The 15623-nt window shown below is 32.3% G+C and overlaps 1 protein-coding gene across 1 annotated transcript in view; it reads right to left on the reverse strand.

Moving 5' to 3' along the window:
* LOC140452389 (tyrosine-protein kinase Dnt-like) overlaps nt 1-15623 on the reverse strand; it is a 363670-nt gene that overhangs the window by 130230 nt on the left and 217817 nt on the right. The window contains exon 5 of the mRNA XM_072546606.1: nt 14775-15000. Coding sequence (XP_072402707.1) covers nt 14775-15000 — 226 coding nt within the window. The remainder of the gene's footprint in view (nt 1-14774; nt 15001-15623) is intronic.

Below are 15623 nucleotides of genomic sequence, written 5' to 3' on the forward strand. Positions count from 1 at the left end.
GCAATGTGTCCAAAATACTGCAAATATCTCTGTTGTATTTGTTTAAGCAATCTATCCTTTACTTTAAGTTGTTCTAATATCGATACGTTAGTGCGATGATTAATCCAGGATATTCTCAACATACCCACATTTCAAAAGCGTCCAAATTATTTTTATCCGCTTTCTTTAAGGTCCACGTTTCGGATGCATATGTCGCTATGGGATAATGAGCTCCCTTACCAGCCTTAGTTTTGTGTGTATTGTTATGCTAGAAAAAATTCTAGCATGTATATACAGTAGACTCCCTCTATAACGAGAACTGAAATGACAGACTAATTACCTCGTTATAAGCCGATCTCATTATATCAGACAATCATAATACTGTGCATGCATATGAATCTGTAGTTTTCTAAACCATTAACTTCCTATAGTGAAGCCATTCGGAGCAATATAAGATGCTAATAAATATTGTTTGAATGGCGTTTTTGAAAAAAATTTATTTACTTTTATTGTCAATGAAATATATTAAAACATAAAAGAGTTGTTTACTTTTATTATCAATGATATACGTTAAAACAAAAAAGCAGTACTTATATTTTTTTCCAACTACATAATGTATAAACCGTATTTTCAAGGATAACATAAACTATTGCTTCTGCAATTTTAAGAAGTCTGTTATTTTTAACTGCTTTAAATGGTCCAGTATCATTCTATCATATATGTATTTTCTAAAGATGTGAAACAGTTGTATTTATTCATTGTAAAGAAGTTTATTGCGGGCTGCAGTTAAGTTTATTGAGGGGCTGTTTGAAAAGGTATTTATTTATAGCCACGACCGGACTAAAAACGTAAAAAACACGTTTTTGGATCTTATTTTCCGTCGTTATAACCAAATTTGCCTCGCTATAGACTCGCAAAGCAAAAACTTAAACAATCTCTCACAACTTGCACAGAGTTTCTTGTTAGATATTGACAAATAGTCAGAGGAAACTGGATTTATCTTTTCAACAACTAAAACTAAATATATAGTATTTTCTAAAAACAAAGTCAGTACACCAATCTCATTATATCTATACAACCAATCACTACAACAAAAAGGTTCGCTAAAATTGCTTTTACTTTACTTTCTGTTACTTTTAACAGAAAGTTGAATTGGAAAGAACATATTAATAATCTGGCATGTAAATGTTACAGAAGATTAAATTTACTAAAAATTCTAGTACACAAGAATTGAGGTTCAGACAGGAGTACTAATTATATTACAGATTGCTAATTATATACAGAACTATTATACGATCACATCTAGACTACGCGGCTATAGCTTACGACTCAGCATCGAAATCAGTACTTAAAAAGCTCGATACTATTCATAACACAGCACTCAGAATATGCCTGGGAGCCTTTTGTACAACACCGATTGAAAGTTTACTTTGCGAAGCAAATGAATTGTCGTTAAATGATAGAAGAGCTTACCTTAGTCTAACATATGCAACAAAAATTAAGGATAATGCAAAAAATCCTGTCTACAGAAATACTTTTACTGATAATTACCCAAACCTCAATGGAAATCACCGTTCTGTTAAACCTTTCTATAAAAGAATTAAAGACCATTTGCATCTGTTTGATATTGTCATACCTGAATGTCTTCCATACACATATGATCATAATCCACCTTGGATTCAAAACATACCATCATATAAGTTTGAACTTACGTCATTTGATAAAAACTCCACTAATCCTGATCTAATTATTTCCCATTTTAGAAAAATCATTAGTCGTTATAAAAATCATACCCAGATATATACTGATGGTTCAAAATCATCCGAAGGCGTGGGAGCGTCTGTAGTAACTCCAGAGAAGGTCCTTAAATTCAAACTCTCTAATGTTAGTACTATCTATACAGCTGAACTGTATGCTCTCTATCGCGTCATAGAACTAATCAATCTGACAACAAACTCCAAATATATTATCTTAGCAGACTCACTTAGTGCCATACAAAGCATCCGACAACTGTATCCGAAAAATCCGCTTTAAAAAAAAATTAAAACGGTCCTTCTTCAGGCTTATATCAATCATAATAAGATAAATTTCATCTGGATCCCATCCCATATAGGAATAAAAGGCAACGAAACTGCTGACCACATTGCGAAAGACGCGATAGTGAGTGACGTTTCCGAGATCGTAAACACATCAGTATCAACGGATATAAAAGCTTATATAAAAAAATCAATCTTAAGTGCATGGAAAAATAAATGGAATGTGTCGAATTCAAAATTAAAACAAGTGAAAACCAGCATAGAGGCATGGAATGTGTTACCTAAGTCAAGAAGCCAAGAAATAATAGTAACGCGCCTCAGACTCGGACATACTAGGTTAACGCATGATTACTTAATTAAAAAGTGCGAACCGCCGCGATGTGAAACGTGTAATACGACACTAACAATAATGCACATACTATGTGAATGTCCCCTCTACAATCAACAACGAAGTAATAACAAGATACCAGGAACACTTATAGAAGCTCTAGGTGCAGACTGTAACTTTAACAATACTATGAATTTCTTGAAAGACATTAATAAGTACCACAATATTTAATAAACCAAATTGTAATGAAGTAATTGTACCTAATGTAATCCACTAATTTTTCGCTAATGGCCATTTGGTCGATGCGATTTTCTAAATAAAAAAAAAATTATTTTTTCTATGTTCTTTTTCTAATTATATAAAATGTTCCACCATTAATAGCCAGTTTTTGCGATAGTCTTTAATGATCATCTGGTATAGTGTACAAAATATTATTAAGCGATGCGACGCGACACGTGAAACAAGGGGGAAATAACTAGGCTCCTATTATTAAAATGCATTTATACTCTGTAATTCACTAAGTAAACACAAAATTGATGACTAAATTAGTGTCACAAGAAAACAATTTACTGAAAATATTGTAGGCCTCGTAATTACTTAACGCTGTCATACATAAAATGGATGGTATATAACTGAATTATTCGATAAGTTTCTTTAGCTCTTTAAGGTAATTATAGTCGCTGAAGGAGTAAAATTTTGTTCCGGGTTGTCCGCAAAGCCTACTAATAAATATGTGTATACATAAATCGAAATCTTTAAATTTGAAGTTATTATTCGAAATAGTTATTTTCAGCAGCGATGACGACCAAATAATTATATTATTTTGAATACAAAATGCAACGACACAAAAAAATCTTTCTAGAATTGTGGCAAAATCATGCCAAAAAGTTGCAAGAAACACAATTTTAGTTAAACAATTACCATTTCTTTATCAACTATAGCAAATACATACTTGGTAGAGTATAAACTTCTTAAAATATAAAAGCTTTTTCCAACAGGAAATAGTATTTGTTAGTATAGTAACAAGAGCAATTTTGGATAAAAAGAAAAAGAAAAAACTGGACAAAATTTGGATTTTTTTTATCTCATTTATGCCTAGGCATCAATATGATAGGGTGGTCGATATCGTGTTGGGTATCTTATTCCAGGCTACTGCAACTTCGTGAGTAAAGGCCGCTAAAATCTGTGGAGGGTTTTGCAAATTCATGAGCCTGCGACCGATCTTGTCCCAAACATGCTAATTGGGGACATATCATGATCATCTATGAAGGAAAACCGTTCTTTAACATGAGGTGTGATATTGTCTTGCTGAAAAATTTGGTTTTGGATGGTGTTTGGGTAAGATGAGGCTTCATTACTTCCTGAATATAGCGTCGGGCTTTAATATTGCCTCTGATGAGAATTAAGTGGTGATCTGCTACCATAAGCAGTAGCACTCCATACCATAACTCCCACAGTGTAATAAACGCGCTGCTCTCTGTCAAATTGTGAACACAGCAACCGATTACGCCGAGGTTTAGCTGTGAGAGGTAGCATCCAATATAAGCGATAAACGACCAATGGCTTAAGTGCTACTGAATAAGTCTTTTATAGTCAGAAGTCTTAATCGACGATCTTCTCGCTCTGTGGTCCCTCTGTGACGTCAAAAAGCCCTCGATCAGTGTCCTGGGCCTTTCCGAGTCCACGCTTGTTAACACTGCGTAGGGACCTGTTGGTCCTCCTAGAAACTTCTCTTAGGAATAGATCGGTTTCATGCAACCTGACAATTCGACCCCTCTCAAAGTCACTTAGCTGGGACATCCATCTCATTCTACGTACTCTATATGACATTTAAAATTTAACTGATACCGTAAATTCACAAAAACTAAATGCTTCTCTATCACCAAGCCCTTCACGAAGCAGCCAGAAAAACTTATGCAAGATCAGTCGATATATACAAGATTAATGAATTCTAATAAACATACGTAACTAATTACTTTTTTTTCGCTCAGTATATATATATATATATACACTGCGGATCTTAATATTTCGAACACGCCCTGTAAACGTTCTCGCGTTCTCGCTTTCCAATACAAACTCGAAGAATCTATCTTTAAAGTTCAGAAACCCGATAGTGTATTTTTACTAATAGAAATAATGAGGTAATCTAAGTGAAGCCTCAATTTCCAGATGTTCGTGAGGTTCTGATAGCTCCATCTCCATGACTAAGCTGAGTGCCATGTTAATCCCTTGAGAACTCAAGCAATACTATTTACTCTAGACATTGAATTTCCTTTCTCTTAAACCGTTCCTGAAGCTTATCTGTTTTTCACATAAGAGCATCCCGCAGATTCCTGCAGGGGCGACGAATAGTGGGGACGTCGAGCGGTGACCCTCCCAATATGTCCACGCCTATCAAAAACACGCACGATAATGGGATTATTGCATTGAACTGATAAACTGTACTTTTATTATTACATACAACTTTAAAATTTTAAAAATAATATTAGAACTAGATGTCTTGCAACGGATTGCGTCTTGTATTATGAAGGTGAACACTTTTCATAAAAATATTTAATACTGTATAATAACATAAACCAAGATAGTTTATATAAACCATAATACAACATCCGATGCTTGTGTTGGACGTTACAGTAAGATGATAAAATAAAACTAAACCTTTAAACAGCACTCCAAAAAATTATATGGTAGATGGTAAAAAGTGAGAAAGACTGCGCTTTGGTGGTTACCAAAAATGAAGTAAAAATTAGATGTTGCAAAAACCGATACAGAATAGTATAAAATATGTAAGATAAACTTTTTAATCCACATAAAATATTCTAAATGAAATAAATTTATCTGAGGCGATAATAGTTGTGGAAAAGCTGAAACAAGTGACAATTTCCTAAATATCACAATACACCAAGTAGCATCTAAACTGCTTAAAAGTTAAAATGCACTGAGAAATAAACATATAAAAACTCATTAATGGTTTCTCCAGATGATGTAAAGCATATACCCAATCTTTATAAACTATGCATTAGGGATGGGAAAAACCTACCGGTTTTAACCGAAAACCGGTATTTTTACTTCGCAATAACCGGTTTTATCAGTTGTTTTTTTGTCCCGGTTATAACCGGTTTTTTATTTTTAAAGTAAAAACCGGTTATAAGGTTTTTACGGTGATTAGGATTAGATTAGGTATTATTTTGGATCCCAATCATAATTATTATTTTCAAGTAATTATTCCAAACACAACCATAATTCAAATTTTATTTTATTTTATAAATACAGAAGCAAACTGAAAGTGCAAACTCTCATCAGCCAGAAACAATTAAGTTTTATTATAATATTTCGTTGAAAAGGTATTTGTAATCATAATATTTACATAAGAAGTGATCTGGTACATCATCTATTTTTCACACTTGACTCTTGACATTGAAAGTGGGTGAATGGCTGTTTCTGATTACCAAAAATAATGTTCGGACTATAAATATCGAATTACCGATTACGAATACGAATTTCCAAGGATTTCCCTACGTTTTCGAAACGATACACCCATACAGGAAGTATTAAATGAGTTAAAATGTACCTATTATACAAATATACAAACGTGTTAAAAGTAATACATGAGAATTTTTTTTTGATGGTAGTAAAAATAAAAGATGAATTGCATTATTCAATTTATTTTTAAGTAAAATATTTATGTTGATATTATTTTTTTAAATCCCATTTGGAAGAGTCTGGGAATTTTTTTATAAGTTGAAATGATTGGGGTGGGGAATTTTTTGGGTTTGGGAGGAGAGGAAAATTGGTGGGTAAATTAGAGGATTATATTTTTAAATGGTAAATTAAATTTGCATCATTAATTGCATACAATAATTGCATATTATATTCTACTTTCATTATATTCATTGACAATAGAACCTGAATTATTTTAGCGCTCTCTGTTGAGCAGTAGTATAATAATTTTGGTTTACTGCTCTCTGCATCTGACTACAACCAGATGGAATTCTGTCTACCATATGCTTAAAAGATTTACATTAATGTCCCCATATATAGCTGCAATATTGGCAGATCCCTCGATTAAAAAAGCACCAAGGATGATTTCTGGTTCAGATATAAAACTAATCACTGAAATTGTTTCATTTTTTTTATCGCCTTTCGATGAGGCCACAAAGGAGATCTCGGGTTCCCAGTACATTACTGCTAGCCTTGTTATCCCTATTGTGTCTATTATCAAAAGATTTTTAAAAAACCTCAAGCCAAACCTTAGTACAGCTCAAAAGTTATGCCAAAAGCTTATATTTAGCCTTCAAGAGAGGGGCAATAAGATTTTACGAAATCCCCTGCTTTGCCATGCTACAATCACGGACCCGAGGTTCAAAAAACTATATCTGAATCCGTATATAGCGGAGACAGTCACATCCAATTTAGGCTCGGAAGTTAGGACGTACCTTACCGAAATCGGAAAACTTTCTCCTTCCTGCTCCTTCCAGAATGAAGAAGACAAAGTGAGTTTAAAATCAAACCCTCTTTGGTCTTCACACGATCTGGAGTTGGTGAACAGTGGTTTCAGTTCAAGTTCTCAGGACACACAGATTTTAAGTTTTTTTCAAATGAAATGACTCTATATCTGCAGCGGCCTTTGCTGCCAAGTGATCCATTTTCATTCTGGGATCAGAACAGAACCTGTATGCCAGGCTTGGCTTTTATAGCTAAAAAAAATACATGTCGTTGGTCGGAAGTTCGGTGGCATCAGAGAGACTGGTGTCATCATTGAATGATATTTTGTCAGATGAGAGAATCCGCTTAACCGACCAACATATATATGAACGAGTTTTTCTCAATAAGCTTCATGAAAAATACTGGCCAACATAATGCTAAATCCATTTCATATAATATAACCTATTTGTAACCTTCTAACCTATACTTTTTTACTTAAAATATTACTTTATATTCTTTTATTGTATATTATTGCAATATGTATGTATTAATCTTACGCTATATTATATTTAATAATAATCACTAAATATATATATTAATAATAAAATAATACAAAGTACGCAAGACTGCATACCTTGGACACATACTAAGAAATAATAAATATAGTCTTCTGCAGGTCATCATGCAGGGTAGAGTCAATGGCAAAAAGGGAATAGGTAGAAAGAGGAAGTCATGGCTGCGAAATATTCGAGACTGGACAAACATGACTGTAGACGAATTATTCCACGTTGCAAAAGACAGAGAAGCTAAAAATGTGGTCGCCAACCTCCGTTAATGGGGACGGCATAGGAAGAAGAAGAATAAAATAATAAAATAAATATAATAATTAATAGAATAAAATGGTTTTATTAAAAATTGTGATTTATGTATATTGATATTGATGTTCTTTCGATAGTACTAATTTTGATCATATTGATATCGAGTCGAATGAAGTATCGCAAACTAAAGTGCATTGTAAATGTAACTTTGTAACTATTGGATTAAAAAACTGAATACCGGTTTTTGGAAAAACCGGTTTTTTTTGGCCGGTTATAACCGCCAGGTTAAACCGTAAGCAAAAAAACCGGTATAACCGAAAACCGGTGTTTTATCAAAAACCGCCATCCCTACTATGCATATACCCAAAGCATCTATATAAGTTAAACTTGTCGCCATCACATGTTCAAACTGCTTGAATGCATAGATAGCTTTCATTCATCAAGAGTAGACACAAAATCATTAAAGAACACAATGGTTTTGGATAGTAAAGTTCCATAACATTACCCAATACTAAATTCCAATACATCGAGCATGGATATGAAAACACGAGGTATCCGAAGAAAGTATTTATAGAACTTATTCTCACACATAACACTGTAAACCATAGGAAACTCTTCCAAAAACTTTATCAGCTGAACGTATATGCTGTATATAAACGCTGAAGAATGGTCTCAATCGAGGCCGTTCGACGGTATCAACACTGTATAACATTCATACCAAGATACATGTATACGTAGCAATCAACGAATCAGCAAGAATCATCAGAGGACGTTAGAGATCTAACCTAACCTATCACTAAGCTCTGCCCTATTATTGGTGTCGCTCTAACAGAAAACCAGTAGAACCACTGTAGACAGTCATAGCAATGGTGACCAAAATAACAAACGAACCGGTTGTTCTAGAAACAACAAACAAATAAAGATGAACAATTGGATCGGATGATAATGCTGAAGATGTAGGACCCTTAAAAAGAACGAAGAATAGCGAATGCATATGGATGCAATAAGAATGTTTAGATGTATAAGAAGAGTGACGAAAAAAATAAAATTAAGAACAAATATATTAGTCGAAGGGGAAGTATAGATGTGGCACCAATTGATGCCGAAAATAAACTCGGTGGTTAAAATTGTGGGTCCAGTAATGTCATTTTTGTTTTAAATTTGTATTTATTTTAAAAGTTTTTGTTTGTGCATATTTTTCTTCGTGTAACCTCGTATAATATATAATTTTTCTGTGTAATATTTTCCTATGTGATTCTTTCCTGACACCATTAAAAACTAGCTCCCAATGTTATTTTAAATTTTATGCAATCTCATCATTTCTATATTTCTCGCAAATCCCCTGCAGGTTAAAATTCATCATGATTTCGCAAGCATTCAGCTTTCATGTAAATATCTTGTTTTCCTTGGAACTCCTCAGATCCTTTTTACACATCTCAATTACTTTTCAAGCAGAGATGACTGATCGGTTTCTCTCTTTAAAAACCCCTTCATCTAGTTTATAGTCGTGAAAAGTATCCGTAACTCCAAAATAAGTTTCACAAAGATGTATCTACGTCTTGGGGAGGATGTAAATACCATTTTTCATGTTAGGTATGTGTATTATAGCGTATTAGGGACGGTATCAATATTCAGAAAGCTTCCGGATAAAAAATCGAAAAGAGTTGAAGTTTTGAAAGGAACTAATTTACTTTTAGTTTTTCAATTTTGGTTTTTTTGGCGACCGAAGAACTTTGCACGTACGTTACTATGCTTAAAATCATGGAACTGAATGTAGTAGTAAATTTATCCATCGTTTTTTCAATTAGTTTCGTTGACAAATGAATTAGGGGACCTTTATAATACCATACTAATGGACGTCCAAATCTAATAGTCACCTTTTCTTATATTCAATTATTTTAATTTCAAGCTAAGTTTTTCCAAAAAATTAAGAAAGCTAAAGCAGTTTGAACAGACGACATCCCAGTGGAAGTGTAAACAACTTTAGGAGAGACGAGAACAAGTTTGCTAATAGTTTTATTAATTGTGGAAGTGGGACAAATACCAGACGAATAAAGAAGCACTATATCAGTAACTGTTTACAAAACAATGGACATGGTCACACATACACCCACTAAAAGACCATAAAACTACTTAGACACACCATAAAAATATAAGAGAGGCTGAATCAAAAATGTAAGAATAAAAAACAAACGCTCTTATGGCACTTATTGATCTTGAGAAAACATCTGATAATTACCATCGATATTGTATTATTTCACATGTAAGTCACATTTTACATTATTCTCTCTTTTCACCCAATATGAGAGGTTACTTTTTGGTTTTCAATTTTAATTCAAAGAACTTTACAAATCCTTCTAAAAGAGTGTTACTCTTGCAGATATATAACTACAGACATATGACTCCAGCGGGAAAATTATTATTCCTCATTAAATTTATGTGCTAAAATAACAGAAGGTTATTATTTTTTATTAATTAGACAGCAATAAAGGTAAAGCATATAGATTTTTATAATTAGTGCTTTTCATAAGCGATCGAAGTTATAAATTACATCGTTATTTCCCCTGGTCGATTTGTCCATTCGAAAGCATAACTTAATTAGCTGTGGAGTAATGGGTACGGTGGATAATTGAAACGTTTTGTCGATGTTCTTTATAATAAATAACAAGGATTAGATAATGTATTATAAACTCATAAACTAGTCATAACGATTATTCATTTTATCGATAGAATTCACATAAAAACAAATGCACTCTATTACCTGGGGATAAGAAATTGATGTTAAAGGTAGAAAAACCAATGAAACGGTCAACGACATCACAACCGAAGGCAAGGGACACTGTATTACAAATAAAGCATAAATTGCTAAAGAAACTGCAATAACCTCAACAAGCTGTTACTAATAGTGGAAATCGGTACAAAATTAGACAGGAGAGGAGTCTGGCGTTGCCGGAGAAGTTAGTTTGGAAACTCAACAAACCTAAAAAATTTCTACATGGCATGTCAGTATTTGCTGGCAAAGTTCATAATGCAACAGAGAAAATTAGATGAATGGGAAGAGATTTATACACATTATAGAAACATAATATATCAAATAACTAATTATCAAAAAATACTAGAGATGTACAGTTTAAAGCAGATAGCAAAGTGTAGCATTGAAAATATATGGGAGCATAAAAACGCTTATATAAAAGCAGTGAAAAGAGTAATTGGACAAAATTGATATACTTTGGATAACGTTAGACGCTTAATCAAAACTAGAAAAAAATTAAAGTTGTGAGTGAAATAAAAAATCCGTTAAGAAAAAATGAAATATAAAAATAGTTCATGGAAAAAATTATTAAAGGCAAGAAGTGAAACAAACTGTGCATTAGATAGGTAAGCGGGTCTGGCGGCCGAACCGCATAGCAGTAGGGTAAGAGATGAGGGCTTGGTTTATTTCACTGATTGATTGATTTTATTGAGACTTTGCGAAAACCTACGAATATTCTTTTGGATAACTCTATATGTTTCAGAAACGCCACATCTACATTCTTAAAGTAATGCTTCTGAGAGTTTTATGCTCGAAGTAACAAAGTTTCTCAAATAGCAACAGATGGACAGCACCAGCAATTTAAAAATTTAAATTTCATGCCAAACACGGTTACAAAAGAAACTCCTACTTATATCATGAGCGAAATAATGTCTGCAAGACATATTATATATATATATATATATATATATATATATATATATATATATATATATATATATATAAGAATAGATGCCGTTGAAATGTATACAGGGTGGTCCTTAAGTAATTGTACAAAAAGAAATAGTATAAAAAAAAGTACGTAAGTATTATGTAAAATATTACGATTTAAGCCACATTGATTTAATAAAATGTTGATATTAAGAAAGATACTGGGTGTTAAAATGCAAATTTAAAATTTTATTTTTCACTATAACTTTCATGTTTGTAAACATTTATGTATAAAAATTTACAACTGGGTACTTTTAAATATGAAAAATTATAATTTGATGCACACTTTGATGTAGCTAATAGAGGGCGCCACATATGCCACATATGTGGCATAAATTTGCACTTAACTTTTTTGCTCTTTAAGTTAACTGTATTTGTGACAATAAATATTAAAGATACATTATTTTAACAAAAAAAAGGTATACCCGTTGATAACTTCACAACTCAACAGTTTTCGAGACAATCGCATTTTACAAATCAGCTGTATAATTCTGATTTAAGGGAATTACTCCAGGCAACGAAGGAAAAATAGACAAAAATATTAATACTTCTGAATTATGGTATAAAATACCTTTAACTAAAGTTAATAGTTAACGTAATATTAAATAAAATAAATATATCAGCAAGATAATTAATAATAGCATTTGACAAAATAACAGAATAATAGGATTTTACATCAAACTTTTTACGTTTTATGTTAAATTAAAGTCATAATTAAAACATTTTGTTTACAAACCAAATTAAAAATAGTTAAACTAAATAACATACCCTTTTGTCAAAGTAAGTGTTCGATATGTCCACCATTTTCTTTAATTCCATTAATTCATTTAAATAATTTGACATGTAAATTTGACATGTAAAAGATCGTCTCATATTAAACAGCATCACTGGTTCTAAAGAAACGGCTGCAGTATTTATTTCTTCCCATAGTTGGTTGCGAATGTTTATGGGATTCTTATAAACACGTTTATTTAATGCGCCCCAAAATACACCAAAATCAAGCGGATTAAATTCTGGGCTACGTGGTGGCTCTAATGTATAATGGATGAATATATTCTTTTGGCTACATATTCAAATTTTATGGTATATTGTGGAACTACATCTTATTTATCGCAGAGGTTAAATAATGTATTAAACTGTGATGTATCTCGTTCATTGGTTACTTATATACACACGGAATAACCTATCGATGACATTACTTATTTAACTTAGCTTACGAGTAACTATAATTACATCTCGAACAAATGAGCTATTAAAATTTACTAAAGAACTAATATTATGCTGAACTAAATTGCCTGTGTGTTTACTGTGTAATGAATAAAAAGTATTCTTTTGGGATTTTTTATGAATTAAATAATTATATCAATATCTCACCACATTGCCAAGGAATATGACTACCACGACCAATTCAACGTTCAGACAAGTTGTATTTAAGTATGTTCTCACTGCCTTCTCTCTAGAATGTGGAGGTATACCAGTACCAAACGTTACCAACGGTGAGGTACTTCGGCGCATGAGTAAACAAAAAGAATTACACAGCATAATCAAAAAGAGGAAAATAAAATACTTAGGTCAGGTGGTCATGAAAATACAATACTTAGGTCATGAGTGATGAGAGGTGAAAGATATGAATTACTTCAAATCATACTGGAAGGTAAAGTGCAAGGCAAACGATTAGTTGGAAGACGCCAGAACTCGTGGCTGAAAGACCTGAGGAGATGGTTTAACCGCTCATCCAGAGAAATATTCTGTGCAGCAGTTTCCAAAGCTACAATTGCCAATTGGATAGCCAACCTTCGAAAGGAGACGGCGCAATAAGAAGAAGACATAATATACGTTATATAATATAGGTTATAGACAGCTACTAGTGAGAAACGTGAGAAACAAGAAGGAAATATAATAGGAAAATTGGTGACAATTCAGACTGGGGAAAAAGTGATGGTGAGAGCTTTATGAATGTCCAATCAAACGAATAACCTTTGTTCCAAACTTATGCCGGTTTTCGAAGGCCCCTATATAGTTCAAACAGAAAATGGGGTAAACAATGAAGTGTTGGAACATATTGGAACAGGAAATGTTCGTAAAATTTTTAATATACACAATATCTACAAATATCATGAATCAATTGGATAGACTAAAAAGAAATATAATCATAAAAGGTGTTTTATTTTTTCTGCAAATATAGTGATTTACATATCTAGTAAATCACGTATATACGTCATCGTATAACTGTCTAATTTTATAAATTACATGGAAACTTTGTGGAAGCGGGAGGTATGATTTCAAAGAAATGTTTTTTTTTTCAATTTAGATAGGATAGAAAAAGTCTGGCGGGAAGAAAATTAAAGAAGCGGATTGGCTAGGAATTATTTCAGAAGAGAAGCAAAGTGATAAACATAAGGGAACCAACAGAAGGGATCATATTAGAATGAATGTTTTAATAACTTGTTTGTCAAAGTTTTAACAGTGAATTAAAATAAGTTAATTTAATTTAATTGCAAGCGAGTGAAAGTGTTTCTTCTATGTAAGTCCTGCATACATTGAAGATAGCTGAGCCCGACTGACACACATACTGTATGTTATTTGCTTTCCTTTTTTGACGTGGGTCAACAACTTTATGATCCTGAATTTGATCTAAAGGAGACAATCGATTGTGGTTTTCATTTCGATATATTTCGAACCAATTTTGAAAGAAAAATAGTTTTTAATCAGAAGACAGAAATTGACTGTTTTCGCCCAAAAGTTTGTTTTTATTTTATGCCAAAAGGAACTATTCATAGTGGAGTCTCCGATTTGTTATAAAGTCAGTTTTCAAAAAAACAAGGAAATAAATAATAATAGTTTATTGTGGACGTTTAAAAATCTATTATTATTATTTAGAGGATAGTCAATAATACTGTTATTTAGTTTTTTTTATTTCATCAGATAATTAGTAGAATATTTTGTTTGGTACCTGACAAAATATTATTGTATTTACTGTGACTTCTTGTTTCGTGTATGTTCCATATCTTTATTTTTCATAGGTGAATAAGTTGTTTTTGTTATTCGGGTTTTTTATTTTTGACATACATACGGTATATAAAATGACGTTTAACAAATGTCAGAGAACTATGTTTGCTATATTATAGTGGTCTGGTATGCATCTTGATCTTAGGCAGTTCGTAAATATGATTGCTAAGATTTTCCAGGTTTTTGCCAGCGTTAAAAGAAGCATAATTCTGCTTCTATTATCCACTTAAAATCCTAGACCAACTTTTAAAATATTATTGAAAAAAATTGTTTAAAATACAACGTTCATTGTTGATGTTTGTGAAACCTATCTTAAAGTAGATCCTCGATATAACTTTTCCCTAACTAAAATTTACTTTATATAACTTTTTTTATCAAAATTTCTCGACACTATACAATATAACTATTTGGTTAATTTTAAGTAAAAATTCACTAACCTGAGAAATTAGCATGATTTGTGAAGAAGCATAATATGATACTCGGCCTGGATCGCTGGAGGAATATAACTGGCAAGCATCACTAGTTGCGTATGGTGAGGGAGATGGGGGGCCCTTGTGGACACTGGCTATTGTCGCATAGCTTCCACTCTCCGCACTTGGTGGCCTTCCCAGTCCGGAACGTAAAAACATGTGGGGGTTGCTATCATACAGTGCAGTCATGTATCTGAAAGTTAAAATCGAAATTACAATATCAAAGAGATCGGTGAAAGCGATCTGGGAGGGAAGTAGGATGTGGATATTGTTGCGATTATTGAAAAATAAATTTGGGGGCATACTGCACGCTAAAATATTCTTTTCAGCATACAGTCTTTCTTAATAAAAAAATGCTTTGAAAAAAAATATTGTACCGTATTTATCACATTATTGTATGAATTGATATAATTAAACATTTGTCTAAATACACACCACAACTACCGCAATAAACCAATTTAAATAATATCATTTTGAAATTTCTAAATAAATTTCGGGTCCACACAAATTCAAAACTAATTTATTACATTAATGTTAAATGTCGTTTTGATTTGTACTCGTGGAATAATTCCGTTTTTAACGGACGCTTTTATTTAATCCAACCTAAGGGGATTAAATTTTACAAAATGTATCGAAGTTAAATAAAAATTGAATTGGTATACTCTGTTTTATAATTAAATTTTTTTTTATGTCGAAATTTTTAATAGTGGTATTACGAAGAATTATGTATATAGTTGTTTTAAAGATAATTCTTTATTGAGAGAATAAAGAGCCTGAGAAGATGCAGGGAACTTATTCTGAGTTTCAGCTTCCTCT

This window comes from Diabrotica undecimpunctata, chromosome 10 (genome assembly GCF_040954645.1).
Source record: "Diabrotica undecimpunctata isolate CICGRU chromosome 10, icDiaUnde3, whole genome shotgun sequence".
NCBI lineage: Eukaryota > Metazoa > Arthropoda > Insecta > Coleoptera > Chrysomelidae > Diabrotica > Diabrotica undecimpunctata.